Source organism: Pipistrellus hanaki, assembly GCF_964339955.1.
Source record: "Pipistrellus hanaki genome assembly, chromosome: 1".
Lineage (NCBI taxonomy): Eukaryota > Metazoa > Chordata > Mammalia > Chiroptera > Vespertilionidae > Pipistrellus > Pipistrellus hanaki.
Genome location: NC_140503.1, coordinates 118,454,972 through 118,476,809, shown reverse-complemented (window position 1 = coordinate 118,476,809; position 21,838 = coordinate 118,454,972). Strand labels below are relative to the sequence as shown.

Here is a 21,838-nt window from a genome sequence, read left to right as displayed (position 1 = left end):
GAGCATTAGATTGGTAGCTGATGGGTAGTGCCAAGTCCCAGCAGACTGAGATGATGCCCCAGGGCAGCTTTGGGCTTCTAAAGAAGGGAACATAGCAGCTATTCCAGCTGTCTTCCTCAGTCTCTGCCCTGCTGCTTTTGTGATGACCCTCTCTTGTAAGCCAGTGCTATCGAAGTCTTTTCAGTGCACTCTTTAATCTTATCCTTGCTTCTTCTTACAGTGTTTGGAAGTGTTAGTTTTGTAAATGTTTTCCTGCTCCTTTTCAGGCTTAGAAAAATTTTTGAAACTATCATTTCAACACTTGTCCACTAGAGGTCACTGTTGAGATAGGTATTTTTCCCCCTTTCTGGTCTTGGGCCTAACTAAAGATTAAAAACCAAAATGGTATCAGATGAAATTTTTTGCAAGCTTTTCAGCTCTGTTCAACAGGGCATGTTGCTCTTTCCATTTACATTATAGTTTACCATAATTAAAGTAGACTGAACGATGTTATTTTTCTGTTTTGCTACTAAATTTGTACATTCATTTTCACACATCATTTTTTAGTGTTATAATGGCTACTCTCTCAAGTTAAAAACTTTTTTTCCAATATTTTTTCATTGGAAGGATTTTGCCTTCTGCAATATTTTTGTTGAGTATATGTGATTTTTTTCCCCCTGTAGAAGAAAGTTTAAAATATGTATACATGTATGTAATCAGATTGAATTAAAAAAATAACCATGTGAAAATCAGGAAAATGTGCATATTTATATTGATTCTTATATCAATCATTATCTAAGAAAAAATACTGTACATTATGAAATGAATTATATTCTGCATCAGTAATAAAATAATCCCTGAGCATTAATTTTCTTTTTTTTAATTTAAAAAAATATATACTTTATTGATTTTGTTTTTTATTTATTTATTTTTTTTACAGAGAGGAAGGGAGAGAGATAGAGAGCTAGAACGTCAATGAGAGAGAAACATCGACCAGCTGCCTCTTGCACACCCCCTACCGGAAATGTGCCTGCAATCAATGTACATGCCCTTGACCGGAATAGAACCTGGGACCTTTCAGTCCACAGACTGACGCTCTACTGCTGAGCCAAACCGGTTTCGGCTGAGCATTAATTTTCTAACATGATGCTTTACTTAGTATTAAAGATTATTTTATTCTTATAGCAAAATCCATATATAGATATTGCTAGAACCTTAAATATGACAACAATATTTTTTTCGTTTTGTGACCCATGTATTAAGGAGGAATCACTCATTTTGGGCAAGAAATACAAAGGATATATTTTTTGCTCTGTGCAAACTGTTAGCAGTTCACTCTGTGTAAACCTTTTCTAAGTGTTAGTCTCTGAATGTAATTGTGTGGTTTTATACTTTGAACTTTTAACTGCCATGTAAAACCTTTTCTTGAGGTATTAGCAGTTTTGCCTGCAGTTTCAGGCCTTAATGGGACCATATCTTGTCATTTAATGTATCGGAAATGGCTAGACAGGCAGTAAACAGGTTTTATGGCGAAACGTGTGTTTTTAAAGCAGATTATTTCCTATTACTCAGCTCGTGTATGAATTTGAAATTATAGCGAACAAGAAATGCTAGGTGTTTTTTTTTTGTGATTTCAATAATTTCTTTATCAAAGATAATGTTCTAAGTACATAGAAGCTAATGAAATGTTTTGAAATTTTATGCAGATGCATATTGATGGGATTTTCATAAGTGTTACTATAAATGAATTAAGCACCATGATCTATATAAAATAATGTATTCTCCCAATATGCAGATCCAATTATAATGAAGAAAATTAAGCAGTTTTTTTTAAAAGTATAATAAATTGAAACACTTTCCTACAGACATAATTGATTGTTGAGATGAATGAGAAAACTTAACTATTCCAATTCATAAGGATGACCTTCACCAGTCTTTCAACACCTTCCTGTTCTGAAGTCTCTAGTTATTTCCTCTCTCACAGATTATTTGTCATGCCCTTATGCAAAAGTTCTTGTGCATGGCTAGTATGAAATTAAACTGTGAAGGGGAATTTGCAAAATAAATCATTTCTCTGTCATGAATTTATCTTGGGACAATGTCAAAACAACTTGCTGTTTGCATTTTAACAAAGTATTACTGTATTTATAATACAGAGGCTTGATCAATAGCTTATTTTTTAAATTAGTGTACATTTATCAGTTTGATATCATGCCATTATTTGAAAGACTGGATTTGAAAAAAATACATACCTAGCATTTTCAAGTCAGACAGCTTTGACTTATACACTATTGGATGGTACCAGTGGTTAGGTTATCATAAAATGTTGCCTATAGTTGGCAGTTTGGTGTTTTTGGTTTTAGTAAGAAAGCATATAAAGTCATCCTGTGAAGGAATCTGTTGGGTTGGCCAGCACAGCCAAGTCAGTGGGTGACATTGGAGAAACAGGCTCTCAATGGTATAGTGTCCTCGGCTCACAGCTGACGTGTTTCTTGCCAGCCCCACCAGCCACAGTGGACCTCTTCTGGAATCCCTTTCTTGGAATCCTGCTCTGCACTAAGAGGAAGCTAGCTAGCTGTGGTGTGTTATCCTTACACTGTGTATTTTTAAGTGGAAGACAGATAATTTCAGAATGCTGGTAGGCTGTGGGGAAAATAACGTGGGAGCGGGTTGAACCTGTGCCTTTCCAAATCATAACTAGGTCCTTTGGGGAGCTGATGCTGAAGAGAGTTTCTCTTACTATTTACAATAGAACTCTCAAAGAGAATTGATTTAATAGCAAAAATGTATGTTCAGTCATCTCTTGGTCCTATATAGAGTGTGTGTGTGTGTGTGTGTGTGTGTGTGTACACAAGTGTGTAGTGTTGAGGAGGCTGGGAGAGGATTCTAAAAGGTGCCCTTCTTGCCTATATACAACATTCTTTTAGGGCAGCTCACTCTTTTTAACATTTCATAACTCACTGACCTTTATAAAGAATAGGGTGAAAGCTGTGTTCATGATTCTTAGAAATGTGCACATAATGGTTATAATTTCAACCAGTTTGTAGATCCTGCTAAAATTATCCATGAATTCTTTAGGGGTGCATGTAGCTCCAACTTAGAAACCCTAGGCTAGGGGAAAGATAACATTAGTATAGGGGGGGGGGGGCAAAAGTAATTTTACAGTTGTGAGTACCTATTGTCTTTGTCTTACCTATAAATTACTGTATTATTTTCCAAATGAACAACTATAAACTTACTTTTGCCCAACTCTGTATTTGTAGTGTAGATACACTAATGCTATTTCCTAGAGGAGTGTTTCCTGGAAATTTGTACAATCTTTAAAATGATGATATTTAATGTAATGTGAAGTTCATTGTTGATAGTGTTTTAAAAATGTTCATAAGCACCCCTTGTCTGCTTCAATTAAAATTTTTAAATTTAAATAAGAGTTTAAATAAGAATTGGTAACCTTAAGTAGAGTGTGTGTGTGTGTATCTTCCAATAAAACCTTGAGAATCTTTCCCATTTCATTTTTTTTTTCTCTTTGCTACTTAACTTAATGGAACAGAACACCACTCTGATATGGTTGGCCACTAGTATAACTCTTTGACCTTTTTTTCCAGCTATTTTCAGTGAATCCTCTTTTGTCTAGTGTTTTGCTGTTTCTTTACTCTTTTATCCTGCCTATATATTCTTTGGTGTAATCACCTGATTCTTCTCTGATCAGAAGTGCCCGCCCCTCTCTCTTAATCCTGCTCTTCCCATCAAGAAATTGAGATGCATCCTCACCTTTCTCCAGGAAACATGGGAGCCAGCACTGGAGGGTGTCCTTAAGGCACCCCACAGTGTATAGACTCCGAAGGACCACTCTTCAGCATATCATGATTTTAGGTGAAAGGATGGGGAGAAAATAATTAGTGTTTATTAACACCTCCTCTGTATCCATGGGAACAAAAGGCTTAAAATGGTTCTATAAAGAGGGGCGGGGGGGGGGGGGCGGTGGCTTTGTATGGCTCTGCCTGCCATTCCCCTCCACCTCTGCCAGTGCGGTAGGTGTGCCTTTCCAGGCCCACTGAGGCAAACCTTGAGTGAAGCCTTGGCCCTGGGTCTTCACTTGTCCAACCAGAAGAGCAGGGAGGATTCCTGAGGTTCAGAGAAGGAGTTAGCAAAGCTACTGAGTGGATTTTCCCAGCAGTGGGCATCTCGCTCCACCCCCACCCTTCATTCCTTCCTCATGTAATTACTTCCTGCCTGAGCATCCAACATAAGGCCAGGAAGGAAGCTCAGCAACCCACTGTGGCCTCAAGCTGAAATAACTCTTAGCTGTAAAAGAAGGCAGATACTATTGGCATAGCGTGTGGGTGTGTGAGAATTCGACTTGTTTACTGTCTTCCTCTTACTGGTGATAATAATTAAGAATTGAGAAATTGTATGTATAAAATAATATATTTTAATTGTATTTATTTATTTATTTATTTATTTATTTATTTACCTTCAGAGCCATTTTTTATGACTGAGCTTGCACCCCTATTGGTGGAGTGGAAGTTTTCCATGTTCTCCATTTACTTCTCACACTTTCCCGTGTTTTAGAGCTTCTTAGGAATGTTTCCTAGAGGAGCTCCTGTCAATTTCTTGCCCTTCACCAGATCTCACTTCCTTCCAGGTCATCGAATGTCATTGCTTCTTCTTAGGGCTGCTTCTTCAAACCTGCTCCCAAATTATTGAGTGTTGTATTGCTGCATGGTCTTGCTGGCAGTGTAATTTCAAATAAATTTATCTTTATTGTTGAAAGTTATTACAAATGTCCCCTTCCCCCCACCCTTTCATTGGCCCCTTCCCCCCACTTCCCCCCCTCCCCAGGCCTTCGCTGCCTGTCTGTGTCCATGTGTTATGCATATAAGTTCTTTGGTTAATCTCTTCCCCTACCCTTCCCTCTGAGATTCCTCAGCTTTTTAGATTTGTTTGACTCTGTGTGTATACTTTTTATAGCCCAGGAACATATATTTTTGCATGTTTGACTAAAAATCTGCCTACTGCTAACTTGTAAATTTTCTGCCTAATTTTTGTATAATTGATTATTCTCATTGTTACTGAAAGAGTAGGATCATTTTTTTTTTTTCTGTAGTGAATTAAGTCATGGATATTTTTGGTTAAAATTACTTAAGCTGCAGAATCTTAGGAGTCTCATGATGGACTGCAATAAGTATGCACTTGTAGGTGTGAGTACTCGTAAGCACTGCCGAGTAAAGGAAAGTAGCATTGCTATTGTTATTTATAAATTTAATAAATATTTAGGGGGGGTGCTGGGCCTTGCTGGGTGGATGTTTAAATATTTTGCTACTTTATTTTTACCTTGAGGACCATGCAAATCATTTTAAATGGGAATATGCTTTATTGTCTCATAAACTTTGTTTTTAAATGACCCATAACTAATGTAATTCACTGTTTTAATACCTGCTTTGGGGAAAATCCCATAAAATTTGCAAAGTTATCATTAGTATATACTTTTGAACTTCAAATTCTTATGCTAAGATATCATTAGTTCACTATTTGCCTTGTGTATTTTTGGCCAGACAACAAAAGCCATTAGTCACTGTAAGTATAAATGAATTTATTTGCATATAAAATTCTGAAGAGCATAATTATTTGTATGTGAGCATGAAGAAGTTTTTCTTTTGCATGTTATCACTGAAATGGCATCCAAGACTATGATCCTAATTGGCTGGAAGGATTGGCATCTGTATAATTAGTCTAGACATTAGCCCTGTGGTGTGAATAGACTGTGTCTGCTAGCTATTGTGTCTGAGGAGCCAAAGGACTGTCCTTTCACTCTTGACAATGTCTCAAGTCATGTTTTATGTGGTTTCGCTTATTTGGCTGCTTCCTACCTCGCCTCATTCCGGGCAGAGGGGGGCAGTTGCTGTCCAATGTCCCGTTCATCGAACATTGAGGGAAGCAATGTTTGCTTTCACCATTTCCTCTGAAAAGGCCTTCCTCCCCACTGAGTGTGTGATGGATGATCTCTCATTTCCACGTGTTCTCATGGTTTTTCTAACACTTTGTTGTTAACAGTGCAACTTAGGGGAATCTAACACGCAGTCTCATTTTAATATCCTTTATAGGCCCTCTCTGTTACTTTATTCTTTTCTGTTAAAAGAAAAATTTTAAAGCTTTTTAAGTTAAAAAATATTTTTTAAGTCAGCAAAAGCATGTGAAAATCTGACCAGACGTATTTGTGAAAACACACAAATTTTTTTGATTTAATTTATTGGGGTGACATTGGTTAATAAAATTAGATAGGTTTCAGGTATATAATTCTACAAAACATCACCTCTATAGTGTGTTGTATGCTCACCACCCCAAGTCAGTTATCCTTTCATCACTATCCCCCACCCCCTTTACCCTCTTTTACCTCCCACCACCACCCTCTTTCCCTCTGGTAATCACCTTATTGTTGTCTGTGTCTATGAGTTTTTTTTGTTTTTTTTTTAATATATTTTATTGATTTTTTTTTTTTTGCCCCCCACCCTCCCTCCCACACATCCCCTCCCTCCCCAGAGTTTTGTGTCCATTGGTTATACTTATATGCATGTATAAAAGTCCTTCGGTTGATCTATTATCTCCCCCAGATCTTCCTCCCCTCCCCGCTGTAATTTGACAGTCTACTTGTTGATTTACTGTCTCTATATCTATCTTTTGGTTCATCAGTTTATAATGCTCTTTGTTATCCACAAATGAGTGAGGTCATGTGGTGTTTCTCTTTCATTGATTGGCTTATTTCACTCAGCATGATGTTCTCCAGTTCCATCCAGTTTGCTGCAAATGATGAGAATTCCTTATTTTTTATGGCCGCATAGTATTCCATTGTGTAGATGTACCAAAGTTTTTGGATCCAATCATCTGCTGACGGACACTTAGGCTGTTTCCAAATTCTGGCTATTGTAGATTGTGCTGCTATGAACATAGGGGTGCATATATCCTTTCTGATTGGTGTTTCTAGTTTCTTGGGATATATTCCTAGAAGTGGGATTACTGGGTCAAATGGGAGTTCCATTTTCAGTTTTTTGAGGAAACTCCACACTGTTCTCCACAGTGGTTGCACCAGTCTACATTCCCACCAGCAGTGCACGAGGGTTCCTTTTTCTCCGCAACCTCGCCAACACTTGTCGTTTGTTGATTTGTTGATGTTGGCCATTCTGACAGGTGTGAGATGGTACCGCATTGTTGTTTTGATTTGCATCTCTCGGACAATTAGTGACTTTGAGCATGTTTTCATGTGCCTTTTGGCCTTCCTTCTGTCTTCTTTTGAAAATGTTCTATTTAGGTCCATTGCCCATTTTTTAATTGGATTATTTATCTTCCTTTTATTTAGTTGTATAAGCTGTTTGTAGATGTTGGAGATTAAACCTTTATCAGTGGTATCATTTGCAAATATGTTCTCCCACACTGTGGGCTTTCTTGTTGTTTTGTTGATGGTTTCTTTTGCTGTAAAAAAGCTTTTTATTTTGATGTAGTCCCATTTGTTTATTTTCTCTTTAGCTTCCATTGCCCTAGGGGTAGTATCAGTGAAGAAGTTCTTTTGGCATACGTCTGAGATTTTGTTGCCTGTGGATGCTTCTAGTATTTTTATGGTTTCCCGTCTGATGTTTAAGTCCTGTATCCATTTTGAGTTTATTTTTGTGAATGGTGTAAGTTGGTGATCTAGTTTCATTCTTTTGCATGTGTCTGTCCAATTTTCCCAACACCATTTATTGAAGAAACTGTCTTGACTCCATTGTATATTCGTGCCTCCTTTGTCAAATATTAGTTGAGCATAGTGATTTGGGTTGATATCTGGGTTCTCAATTCGATTCCATTGATCTATATGTCTGTTCTTGTGCCAGTACCAGGCTGTTTTGAGAACAGTGGCTTTGTAATATAGTTTGAAGTCTGGTATTGAGATCCCTCCTACTTTACTCTTCTTTCTCAGGATTGCTGTGGCTATTCGGGGTCTTTTATTGTTCCAAATGAACTTTTGGAGAGTTCTTTCTAGGTCGGTGAAATATGTCGTTGGTATTTTAATGGGGAGTGCATTGAACCTATAGATTGCTTTAGGAAGTATGGACATTTTGATGATGTTGATCCTACCAATCCATGAACATGGTATGTTCTTCCATCTCCTTACATCTTCCTCTATCTCTTTTTTCAGTGTCGTGTAGTTTTCCCCATATAGGTCCTTTACTTCCTTAGTTAAAGTTATTCCTAGGTATCTTAATTTTTTTGGTGCGATGGTAAATGGAATTGCTTTTTTAGTCTCTGTTTCTGCAGTTTCTCTGTTGGTGTATAGAAAAGCCATGGATTTCTTGGCATTAATTTTGTATCCTGCTACATTACCAAATTCATTTATTAAGTCAATTAGTTTTTTAATGGAGTCTTTTGGGTTTTTTATGTACAATATCATGTCATCGGCAAATAAGGATAACTTTACTTCTTCTTTTCCAATTTGGATGCCTTTTATTTCCTCCTCTTGTCTAATTGCAATGGCTAGTACTTCCAGTACTATGTCAAACAGGAGTGGCGAGAGTGGGCATCCCTGTCTTGTTCCTGTTCTTAGAGGGAATGGTTTTAGTTTTTGCCCATTGAGTATAATGTTGGCTGTGGGTTTATCATATATAGCTTTTATTATGTTGAGGTATGATCCTTGTACTCCCACCTTGTTAAGAGTTTTTATCAGAAAAGGGTGTTGGATTTTATCGAATGCTTTTTCTGCATCAATTGATATGACTATATGATTTTTATCTTTCAATTTGTTTATGTGATGTATCACGTTTATTGATTTGCGGATATTGTACCATCCTTGCATTCCTGGAATAAATCCTACTTGGTCATGGTGTATGATCTTTGTGATGCTCTTCTGGAGTCGATTTGCTAGAATTTTGTTGAGGATTTTAGCATCTATGTTCATGAGGGATATTGGTCTGTAATTCTCTTTCATTGAGTTGTCTTTATCTGGTTTTGGTATTAGGGTGATGCTGGCTTCATAGAAGGAATTTGGAAGTGTTCCTTCCTCTTGGATTTTTTGGAATAGTCTGAGGAGGATAGTTTTTAGTTCTTCCTTGAATGTTTGGTAAAACTCTCCTGTGAAGCCATCTGGCCCTGGGCTTTTGTTTGCTGGAAGCTTTTTGATGACTGTTTCAATTTCTTCCCAAGTCACCGGTTTATTGAGATTTTTAGATTCTTCCTGATTGAGTTTTGGAAGATTATATTTTTCTAGGAATATGTCCATTTCCTCCAGGTTGTTCAGTTTGTTGGAGTAGAGTTGTTCATAGTATTTTGTAACAATCCGTTGTATTTCGGTGGGGTCTGTTGTTATTTCACCTCTTTCATTTCTGATTTTGTTTATTTGGGTCTTCTCTCTTTGTTTCTTGGTTAGTCTGGCTAGAGGTCCATCTATCTTGTTTATCCTTTCAAAGAACCAGCTCTTGGTTTTGTTGATCTTATGTATTGTTTCTTTGGTCTCTATGTCGTTTATCTGTGCTCTGATTTTTGTTATTTCCTTCCTTCTACTTACACTGGGCTTTTCTTGTTGCTCTTTTTCTAACTCTTTGAGTTGTAGAGTTAGATCATTTGTTACACTTTTTTCTAGTTTTTTGCAATAGGCTTGTAAGGATATGAACTTCCCTCTCAAAACTGCTTTTGCTGTGTCCCATAGATTTTGGATTGTTGTGTTTTCATTGTCATTTGTTTCCAGGATGTTTTTAATTTCTTCCTTGATTTCTCTGGTAACCCAGTCCTTGTTTAATAGCATGCTGTTTAGTCTCCATGTGTTTGATTTCTTTGGATTATTTTTATTGTAGTTAATTTCCAGTTTTATGCCATTATGGTCTGAGAAGATGCTTGATATGATTTCTATCTTCTTGAATTTGAAGAGACTTTGCCTATGTCCCAAAATATGGTCTATCTTTGAGAATGTCCCATGTGCATTTGAGAAGAATGTATATTCTGTGGCTTTGGGGTGGAATGTTCTGAAGATGTAAAAATAATAAAAATAAACAAAAGAAAATAAGATGAAAAAGGTAAGTTAGTAGTAGTAATAATGTTGATTACATATACAATGTAATAATTATCAAGATAAAATCAGTGAGGAAAAAGAAAAAAAATAGTTTCTTGAGTAAACGTTGCAAATAATGAAAACAAAAGTAAAAAACAAAAATTTAAAAATTAAAAAAAAATAATAATAAAATTTTAAAAATTTAATTAAAATTAGCAGTAATGAAGGTCATTCGCTTCCTCTATTGTTATGATCCAGTCCTGATTTTTAGGCAGGTTTTGCTTTGTTTTTATTACACTAGAGTCAATTTGTGAATTAGCCTCTGGGGGCAGTGTTTCTAGGTTGACTTCCCAGACTCTAAAGCCTCTCCAGCTTTTTTTTTTTTTTTCCGCCCTCTCTGAAGCTGGAACTATGGAGGGGGGGAGGGGGCAGGTCCGAGCAACTGCAATCTCCCGCAACTCTCCGATATCCCTCCGAGCCGGATCCAAATGTGTTGCTCTTTAGATATCTCCCCTGTTAGGAGCCCCGTCCACTTTCAAGGGTGACAACCGCCCAACAGCGGGGGCTTCTACTTGTAATCACCACCCCTGTCCTCCAGCTTCCGGGAGCGCGCTCTGTGTGCACAGGCTTTTTGTTTTCGCCGCGAGCGCTCTCCACCCTCTCCCCGCGAAATCTGACCTTTTCGCTGAGCAGTGGGGCAATCCTGTGAGGGCAAGTGTTCGCGCCGCTTGGGATCCGCGTTCTGGGGGTCACAGATGCTTGGTGGTCGCTGCGGCTGTGGATATTCAGGCCTCTGACACGATCCTATCTTCCTCTCAAGATGGCGAGGTTTCCCCGTCCAAGCCGGTAGGTAGCTCCGGGCAGGGACACAGCCCGCGTGGGTGCTTCCCTGTGAGGGGCACCTCTGTCAGCAGCCCCCCAGCAGTTTCTTCTGGTGTTCGCTGTCTCCCAGCTTGCCAATAAACACTCACAGCACAAGACCCTCAGTTGCTCTCTCTTTCTGCTTCGGGAGAGGGCTCAGAATCCGCCCATCTATTCTTCCGCCATCTTACCTCTTCGATTTTAGTTTTCTATGAGTTTTTTTATTTATTTAATTTCTTTAGCCTTCTCACCAAGCCCCCAACTCTTTCCTCTGACAGCTGTCAGTCTGTTCTCTGTATCCATGAGTCTGTCTCCACTTCATGTTTTTTAGGGTGTTTATATAATTGAAGTGTTTTAAAAACATTTTTATGTGCAAAGAGCTAGCATTCTGCAGTAAGTTAGATGTGTTGAATGACCCATTCACAGAAGTCATGCCAGATTTGGGGCAGCTGTGCTATTCACTGCATTTCGCTTTACCTTATCCCGTAGATGGCATCTGTAGGCCTTGTTTGGCCCTGGGGGGTGTAACCCTGGTGTTCCTGGAAATGGGCCCATGTTAGCAGTGTTTCACCATCGTAGCCTGGGGAGCAAGTCCCCCGCCGGTTGTGTGCTCCTCTCAGCCTTTGCTTCCCTAAGTGTCCCTCTTCTTCACAGGGTGCTTCCCAGGCTTTCCTTTTCTCCTGGGTGTCCTGAAGGGAGCAATGGCTGAAGCATGAATTCAAAGAGGCATGTGGGTAGCATTCCCTGGTCCTCATGTCCCAGCCTATCACCTCTCCTTTACAGGAATCACCAGAGCTAACAACAGTCTGGGTGCTTCTGCAGAAATAGTTGGGCAGGGCAGAGAATACTTCTAACTGCTCAGAAGGCTGCTGGAGGTGATGATGGAGTTCACTTCCAGATTTCATGCCCATGCTTATGATGAAAGTTTACATGTGTTCTGAGCAGCTTCCGGCTCTGCAGGAGCCGTGGGTGGTAACATGGTGCCTGGTCTGTTACCACCCTTTTGTAGCTGAAGGGGACCTGACTGCTGGTGCCGACCATATGGCTCTCAAGACCCATGCGTGCCCCTCCGGCCCTTCTGTGGGCTGCACGCTGGCCAGCTCCTGTCCTTCTGTCTTGCGTAGTGCCTGCTGCTACCAGAGCCAGTCACTCTTCACAGTTTTGTTTCTTTGCCTCAGGGGCCACAAGATGCTTTTGCTCCAAAAGCCCCCGGATCGGCTGCACCCAGCTGGCCTGCCTGCTGTCGCTGCCTCCTAGGATTCTACAGTTAGGGCTCATGTTTCAAAGGCCAGAAGTACAACCAGGGGCACCTCACCGTGTGGCCACCCTTGGGCATGATGAAGTTGCTGCAGAGCGACTTAATGCAGTGGACGAGGGAATTCAGTTTTGTTTTTCCCCTTGAATGTTGTCCATGCTCCTCCATAGTGATTCGCCACAGAGATGTATGTGGGGAAGTGAGTCCATTGGGAATGGTTCAGTGACAGCCTGTAGGTGGGGTCATCATGAGCGTGTCCATTTTGTGTTTTACTATCATCCTGCGGGTTCAGTAGCTCACTGAAGTGACAGAGGAGTCTTAATTTGGATAAGATTGTTATAATCTCATTCAGCATTATTGTGTACAGTAAGGGACATATGTATTAGGTATTAATTGATGTCACTAATGAATTAAGTTTTCCGAACCCAAATATTGTCATCAGTATGCCCTGGATACTTGTTGGAAATTCAGATTCTCAGGCCCCACCCCAAACGAACTCAATCAGAAACTGTGTAGTACCTCCTATGCCAGTCTGTGTTTGAACAAACCCTCTGGTAACTGTGATGTACTTGAAGTTTGTACACTGCTTTAGAGCAGCACTCTAGATATTTCTGTAACGATGGTAGTGTTCTGTTGTTTTTTACGTGTTAAGAGGTATTTTTTATTTTTTATTGTTGAAACCAGAGGCCCATTGCACGAAGATTAATGCAAGAATAGGCCTTCTTTCCCCTGGCTTTGTTCCTGGCCGCCTGGGAGCCTGCAAGTCCTCGCTCCTGGCTGCCGGGGAGCATGCAGGTCTTTGTTCCGGGCAGAGCACTGCTCCTGTAGCTTCCTCAGCCCCCTGCCCTCCCCCTCATAGGAGGTGCCCTGCCCCGCTTGGAGCTCAGCACCTGCACATGCAAATTAACCCTCCATCTTTGTTGGGTTAATTTGCATACTCACTCTTGATTTGCTTATGGGTGTCACGGAGGTACAGCTAGTTTGAATATTTCTCTTTTATTAGTGTAGATTATTATATGTGTCTCCTTTTCCCCAATTGAAACCCTCCCCAGCCACACCCACCCCCAGGACAAGCCCCCACTACCCCAGTGTCTCTGTCCATTAGTTATGCTAATACGTTTGCATACAAGTCCTTGGTTGATCTCTTACCCCCCTGCCTTCTTGCTGAGGTTGGACAGTCTGTTCATTGTTTCTTTGTCTCAGGATCTATTTTTGTCCATCAGTTTATGTTGTTCATTATATCCCACATATGAGTGAGATCATGTGATATTTATCTTTCTCCACCCGGCTTATCTTGCTTAGCATAATACTCTCCAGGTCCATCCATGCTGTTGTAAATGGTAAAAGTTCCTTCTTTTTTTATAGCAGTGTAAAACTGTGTAGATGTACCACAGTTTTCTAATCTACTCATCTGCTGATGGACACTTAGGCTGTTTCCAAATGTTAGCTATTATAAATTGTGCTGCTATAAACATAGGAGTGCATATGTCTTTTCTGATCGGTATTTCTGGTTTCTTGGGATATATTCCCAGAAGTGGGATCACTGGTTCAAAAAAAAGTGGGAGTTCCATTTTTAAATTTTTGTGAATCTCCATTACTGTCTTCCACAGTGGTGCACTAATCTGCATTCTCACCAAAGTGCTCGAGGGTTCCTTTTTCTCTGAATCCTCGCCAGCACTTGTTGTTTGTTGATTTATTGATGATAGCCCTTATGACAAATGTGAGATGGTACCTCATTATTGTTTTGATTTGCATCTCTTGGATGATTAGTGACTTTGAGCATGTTTTCATAAATCTCTTGGCCTTCTGTATGTCCTCTTTCAAAAAGTGTTTATTTAGGTCCTTTGCCCATTTGTTGATTGAATCGTTTCTCTTCCTTTTGTTAAGTTGTATGAGTTCCCTGGGATTAAACCCTTATTGGTGATATCATTGGCAAATATGTTCTCCCACACAGTGGGCTTTCTTGTTGTTTTGTTGATGGTTTCCTTTGCTGTACAGAAGCTTTTTTATTTTCATATAGTCCCATTTGTTTATTTTCTCCTTAGTCTCCATTGCCCTAGGAGTTATGTTGGTAAAGATATTGCTACGATAAATGTCTGTATTTTGCTGCCTATAGAGTCTTGTAGGACTTTTATGGTTTCCTGTTTTACATTTAAGTCCTTTATCCATTTGGAGTTTGTTTTTGTGTATGTAAGTTGGTGATCTAGTTTCTTTTCTTTTCTTTTTTTTTTTTTGCATGTATCTGACCAAATTTCCCAGCACCATTTATTGAAGAGACTGTCTTGACTCCATTGTATGCTTTTGCCTCCTTTGTAAAATATTAATTGAGCTTAAGGGCTTGGGTCAATTTCTGGGTTCTCTGTCCTGTTCCATTGATCTATATGTCTGTTCTTGTGCCAGTACCAGGCAGTTTTGAGAACAGTGGCTTGATATCTAGTATATTGTGATCCCTCCAACTTTGTTCTTCTTTATCAGGATTGCTATGGCTATTCAGGATCTTTTTTTTATTCCATATGAATTTTTGGAGAGTTAGTTCTAGATCTGTAAAATATGCCATTGTCATTTTAATGGGGATTGCATTGAATCTATAAATTGCTTTGGGTGGTATGGACATTTAAATGATGTTGATTCTACCAATCCATGTACATGGCATGTTCTTCCATTTGTTTATGTCTTCCTCTAGCTTTTTTTTCAATGTCCTGTAGTTTTCTGAGGACAGGTTCTTTATCTCCTTAGTTAACTTTATTCCTAAGTATCTGTGATGGCAGTGTTTCATATACATACTGCCTTGGATGGTCGTCAGTAGCCAAATGTGGCTACCAACTCTTGAAATGTGGCTAGTGTTACCAAGGAGTTATATTAATTAATTTTATTTAATTTAAACTAATCTAGATTTAAATTTATTAAAATTTTCTATTTCTTTTTAAATACCTTTGTCCAGTTCCTTCATCCCCCCCAAGCTCTGCTTCTCATAACTACAAATCTGCTTTCTTTTTCTATGAATTGTTTTTGTTGTTTTAAATTCCACATATAAGTGACATTATACAGTATTTGTCTTTCTCTGTCTGACTTATTTCTCTTAGCATAATGCCTTCAAGGTTCATCTATGTCACAAATGGCAGGATTTTTTTTCCTCTTCTTTTTGTTTTGACTATATATATATATATATATATATATATATATATATATTCATTCATCTGTTGATGGACATTTAGGTTATTTGGCTAAATACCTAGGAGTAAATTTTGCTGGATCATATGGTAGTTCTATTTTTAACTTTTTGAGGAACCTCCATCTGTTTCTATAGTGACTAGACCAATTTGCATTCCCAATCCAGATTTAAATTCAACTAGTGGTTGCATATTGGACAACCCACCCCAGGGCATACCTTGCTATTTATTATTGTGTGGGTAAACTCCTAAATTGTTTTACAAATAAATTATTGGTTGTGGAATTATTACATTTATATTTCAGAATTAAATGCTCCTAGAGTGATCTGCAGTTGTTATTAAGAATAGTTTATTAGGTTCTTCTGTTGGAGGAGGTGCTTCACTGTTGCAGGCTGCAGGGGGAGTGTGTTCTAGCGTGTAACACTGACTCAGGCCTCTTCTTCGGCTGCACAGGGCCTGGGAGCAGTGCCTGCTGTAAATGTAGGACAGATCTCTATGCTTCTAGAAGTCATGCTCTTCCTCAGGTATAGAGCTGGGTCAGAGTTTTCTTTCAGGTGGAGCTCAAGTCTATCCTCTGTGTCCAGCGACTGTTTTCTGCCTGGGGGAGCTTTTTAAAGAGACTTTAATGTAGGAGATTAGGTGAGTCCCCTTTGTGCCCCCCACTTCTGAGTCCTGGTAGGCACATTGGGCTTCTTGAGGAACCATTCAAAAACCGTTGGAGGGCTGACTGCTGAGTCTGGGCCTGCACGAGATGGGACTCTATCTTGAGTAGCCTTCATATTCTTAGATTGCCCTAAGATACTTTGAGACCCATCTTTGGGCATAGTTTTGGGGGTGACATCATCACATCTTTGTCACCTTTTTAAAACATAGTGGAGTGCTTCTGTGACCAGAAAAGGAGGCATTTATAAGCTAGAGGACACCTGCAAGTAGTCAGGGATTTTTCTCCCAAATCTAGCAACTGAAATCAAAGCAGCCATCATTGTTAGGCAGAAAATGATACTAAAAAAATAAATTCTTTGTCATAAGCAAAGTTCTACATGACTGAGCTTCCTGATTGAGGGCCCTGTTTGTTGCATTATATAAATCTATATCCTTGATTTTCATAGTCTAGCTCTTCTTAGAATCATAGAATGTCTAAGCCAGGAGGTAGAGAATTTAGAAATGGTCACAGTGCGGCCTCCTCACCTCAGCCTGATGGAAGCAGAGGCCCAGAGAGGTTGAGTTGAGTGAGGACACAGGAGATTTTAGGGCTGGTAAAGGGGATGCCAAAGCCAGCCGCAGGTGCAGGAGGGCCTCCTGTGTTCCTACGCTGTGCTGCCTCTCATTGATGTGCTAAGCTCCATGTTGTCTACAGGCTGTGTGTGTACTGCTGGGGTCACGGTCAGAATCTGGACAGATTGATAAGAAAGGAACATTACAAACCCATAATTAGAAATAAATGGGTACTCGTTGTTTAGTTAATAGTTTAAAATACTACTCTTGCTAATGTGTCACATAGGTATCTTGAAAAATTCCACCAAAATATTCTGACCAGTGACATATTGCTGCCACCTTTTCATGAACAATTTCATAAATTGTTCCTGCCGTGTATGTGCATGGTTCAGTTATTGCACCAAGTTTTTATGTTAGTTGGTTATTTTTTTATGGGCAGTTTTGCTGTAGTTTGTTCTTGAAGCACTAGGCCTATTTCCATTTATTGACTCTGTTACTCCTTTTGTAGATTACTTTCTTTAAATAGTATGCCCCTCTTACTTTATTCTCAAAGTATTGAAATGCTAGGTGCTACAGGTGTGGTGCTGTGCACATAATAAGCATTCGCTAAATATTGGTTGAAAGAGCAAATGTTATCCTATCTACACAGGTTTGAATGTTAATTTTTTTGCTTTTTACTTTGGTCATGGGAAAAACCCTATGGTTTAGGGAGAATATTAGCTGTGTAATTTTTTCCCCCTGTCTAGCTTGAATGGAGTCTTAAACACACAATTCACATGCACACCAAAAGGCTGGGAGAGGTTTAGTAAATTGAATGTGGGGTTATTGTTTATGTCCACAAAACAGAGCCCTGAATCACATTTCACATAATTTGTGGCTTTAAATTGGACTGATTTAGCAAGGAGAGTGAAATAATCTCTCATCCTGTCAAAAAGGCGATACCTTCAGACCAACATTTAATTGCATTGGCAAAGTAACTTTGGAAAGGCAGCAGTAATTCTGGCTGCATTATTCTTGGTTTGTGGCTAAATTGGGATCATCATTTTCTCCTGGTTGCACTAAGTTTCTTTATTGCTCTTCAAACTAATCAGATGAAGGCAGGAGAGAAACTTTGTGGTAGCTGGAGGGGGAACAGGAGAACGGGGAGATCTCTGAGCAGTGTTGTCATCTGTGGAGCTCACACACTTCATGGTCCAGGTTTAGAACAGGTAAGCTGACACCTGGCGACTCAGCAGGCTCAGCCTGATTTTGTTCATGATCATTTACATAAAGCGAATGCCATTCATTTGCATAAAAGTGCATTTTTGACTACACATCTAAAAATGTGCTTTTGTAGTAAAATTGTATAGGCAGGGCTCACGTGCATTCATATTGGTGTCCAAGTGTGGTTTTCCAGCTGCCTCGATTATCCCCTTAAAATCTGTCCTCTTGTCCCATCCCTACCATCAGCCACTTCAGAAACAAATCCACATGTCTTGCTCATTTTCCATCTGGATCACTGTTTCCTAGTCCCTTAGTCTGGAATGATTTGTATTCTTTACAGTCCCTTCCTCCAAGGAAAGCATTTCCCTTGTCTCTTACCAAGCCTCCTCCCTCTAAAAGAAATCATGGCATCGATACCTTAGACATTATATAAAGTTGAAATGATGACCTCAAACTAGATTGAACATATTCCCCCAGAGTTACACACTGGAGTTCTTGGAATGGCGCTCTCTGTAAGTATTTTAGATGTCTGTTTGGAATTTCCCACACACCTCTGTAGTGCTTCTCAGCAGTCTGGAGCATTCCCTGGAGGGAACTGGTGGGATGCGAGGTACATGTACTGACACTAGACAGAATTCTTGCGTAGTGCCCAAGGCCCATGTCAATGGCTTCAGTTACCTCCATAGACTTGGGATTGGTGCTTGCATGAACCATGGACAATAAGTTCATGGCCAATAAAATATTTATAGGAAACTTGAATCAGCAAATGGATACATGCAATACAATCTATGGGAAGTATTTCTGCTATCAATTGAGAGTTAGTACTTTTGAGAGAAAGAAGCCTTTGCTTTTAAATTTGTATTTGCAGGTATACTGTAAGGAAGGAAGAACCTGTCAAGCCTTGAATGTTATATTTAACCTTTGACCTGCCTATTACTATTCATATCATGCTACTGAGTTGGTTTTTCCTATTTCTGTATAATAGCAGTGCATTGATCTGTTGCTAAGCTCAAGTAGTGTGTGTGTGTGTGTCTGTGTGTGTGTGTGTTGATCAAGGTGCAAAGGTCAGGGCCAAAATAAGAGACTGGGTAGGTTGAATATTTTATCATTTAAGGTCGGACTTAAGTTGTGGTGGTTTAGTGCAATGTGAAGAGAACAGCTCGTCAGACACCAGATTATTGAAACAGCTTGATGAACATATCATTAAGAATGGGACTTGGAGCTAGCTTGCTGCAAGGAAACCAAAAGGAAGGAAAAGTGCACGTATCAGACATTGCATGACGATTAAAAGTTTATATGCTTCATAATATAGAATGTTTGTGGCACAGACATTCTCTTTGCCTTTTGAAGAAATGTTTCCCTTTCTACTCAGTGGTGAATTGCAATCTAAGAGTTACAAATATACAAAATGTAAGTATATGTGAATTAGATGATCATACTGGATAATTCTCTTTTCACGTGAAGAAAAATGCAGTTTGTTGCTGGAATTCCTATGAGGGGTGAAGGTTCTGAGTTCACAATCAGCATTTTTGTCTCCATAGCTGTGCCTGCAAACATAGCAGAGCTGAAGAATTTGGAAGTGCTTAACTTTTTTAATAACCAGATTGAGGAGCTGCCCACACAGATCAGCAGCCTTCAGAAACTGAAGCACCTGAACCTCGGGTGAGTATCTCGGGCGAAGGAAGTGAGGAGGAGGTGGAGGGACTGTGGCGTGGGCAGGGGTGGGGGCATCTATATTCCCGCATGGGAGGAGCTGATTCCTCATTTCCTTTTATGTTTTAGGTTTTTTCTAAGTTTTATTGTTTTAATACATCCCTGCAATGGCCTACATTAGTGCAGATCTCTTTGAGAACTAATTGAGAAGCTAATTGTTGGTGCAATAAGGGTTGTGTTTTTATTTTTTTATTTTACTGTACTTTGTTTCCAATAAAATTTTATTTCGGTGCTATTGATCCTGAAGGGACTTATTTGCTTAGCTTTAACTGTCCAGGCCAGTTGTAATGTGGTTGACTCTGCTCTCTGTGTCATGTAGAGGTAGTCACAAAGCACCTTCCTTCTCTGAGGAGAGGATACATTTCTTAACATGGCTTTCTTGATTCTTGCAATTCTATTATTTAGTCAAGAGGTTCTAATCTTATGTCTCTCTTAATACAAAGATGAAGGGGGGAAGTTTGGTTCAGTTGAGGTTGCAAAGGCAGGTATCAATGAAGAATAATCCCTTGCTCCATATATTACTTTATAGTTTTCAAAGTCCTCATGCCAGCATTTGGCCCTCTCAGCCATGACAAGGGAGGGCAGGCAGGTACTCCTGCTTTCATGTCCAGGAGAGGAAGCCAAGCCCTTTCCGAGAGAGGTGAATGGACTTACTCCCGATGGCCCCCACGTTAGGGGCCTTGCCGGGCAGAGGACCCCGTCCATCAGACATCATAGATACCACCCAGAGCGTGGGCTTCTTAATGCCAGCTTCATTGTTACCGCTCTCAGATAAAACTGCCCACTCATGCTTTATTCACTGGGCCAAATAATATATTCATGAAATTATAGCCATTAAATGCTCTAGTAAGGTAGTGATTTACATGGAGTGGTAATAGAAGCTGGCCAGGTATTTATCAATTTAATAAGAATCAATCATGGGGAAAAATCTCATTCATAGAATGAGTTTTAGTTCATTCTTTCCACGGGGAGTTTTTGGTTAGATACTATTTTGATATTCATTCTGGTTGAGAGATTATCTTTTTAAGATCCATGATCATTTTTCCCCTAATGTCAGAGGGGAAGTAGTGTTTAAAGAAGGGGAAAGAACACTTTCGGTCAGATGGGATTTCCCCCATCGATGAGACTAAATACCCAAAGAAAAGATCTTCCCTTTAGGTCTTTGTTTTGAAAATTAATGTCATACTATTTAATTTGCATCTGTAAAGAGTCTAAAACTCGATACATATACTAGATATATAAAATTATATGTATTCTTATTAATTTTTTCATGTATTAAGTTAGTTGTTATTTACATATCAGTGCTAGGAACAGTACATGACACATAGTAAACAGTACATAAGTGATAATTATTATCATCACCATTTTTTTTTATTCATTTATTTTGTGACTATGTAAGTGCCTGTTCTGCATCAAGAACTTTGCTAGTGTTGGGAGCCAGTGGTGAAAATCACAGTCCCTGGCGGTAAGAATAGAGGCAGAGCTGGCTGTTAGCGAACAGTGACAGGGTACAGCTGGGTCACCGGTGTGTGGCAGATTCTAGAAGTGCAGTGGGAGAGGGAGCAGGGGGCACAGCAGTCTACAGGGAAGGTTCTCAGGGGAAGAGATCCTGTAGGGATAGTATTTGAGCCCAGACTTGATGCATCAGAAGGAATTTCTCAGACTCCCAGCAGTGAGAAGACATCTCCGATTGTGAGAATGACATGTTTGAAAGCTCAGAGCCCTGCATGTTCTGGGCATTGCAGGCAGTTTGGTGTTGCGGAGTAAGAAATGTGAGGGAAGTTGTGGTATGGAAAGAGGTGGGAAGAGAAGCATGAATCTCTGCTCTTCATTTAATGGGTATTTCTTGAGCTTCCATACCAGGCTGTGTTGTAGGTAGTGGCCATCCAGCCCATGTAGGGCATCCATCACAGTTGGGAAAGTAGGCTGTAAACAAATAAATCATCAGCAAGGAGTCAATGTGCTAATGAAGGTAAACAGATAAGTCATCAGCAAGCAGTCAATGTGCTAATGAAGGGCCTGTGTGTCAAATAAAGGTGCTTCAATTTTATCATGCTGACCATTGAGGACTTTGCACAGCAGAGTGGCAGGAAAGATATGGGTTCAGATTTTTGTATGAAGGATGTGTGAAGAGAGGCTGCAGGGAGGAATTGCTGGAGGTCAGGAGACTCGTGAGAATGCTAGATTAACATTCCTGGAGAACTTGGACAGTGTGAATGGAGGCTGGAGAGGGATGATGGTATGTGAAATACAGAGGAGCTAAAAGTGGCAAGACCGTTATGAATGAATTGGGATAATACTTAGATATCTGCTGTGGGCAGCTGAAATAGAAACACAGGTGGAGCCAGGCTCTGGAAGATCCTGAGCTCAGAATTTGTTTGGCTGGGTTCCAGGTGCCTTAGAATGGAGTTGTAAAAGTTCTTTTTTATT

General features: G+C 39.7%; 1 protein-coding gene across 4 annotated transcripts in view; it reads left to right on the top strand.

Annotated features, from left to right (window-relative positions):
- RSU1 (Ras suppressor protein 1) overlaps positions 1-21,838 on the top strand; it is a 223,674-nt gene that overhangs the window by 23,846 nt on the left and 177,990 nt on the right. For all 4 annotated transcript variants that reach the window (XM_084871373.1, XM_084871374.1, XM_084871376.1 and 1 more), the window contains exon 4: positions 19,237-19,357. In XM_084871373.1, the coding sequence (XP_084727499.1) occupies positions 19,237-19,357 (121 nt within the window). The remainder of the gene's footprint in view (positions 1-19,236; positions 19,358-21,838) is intronic.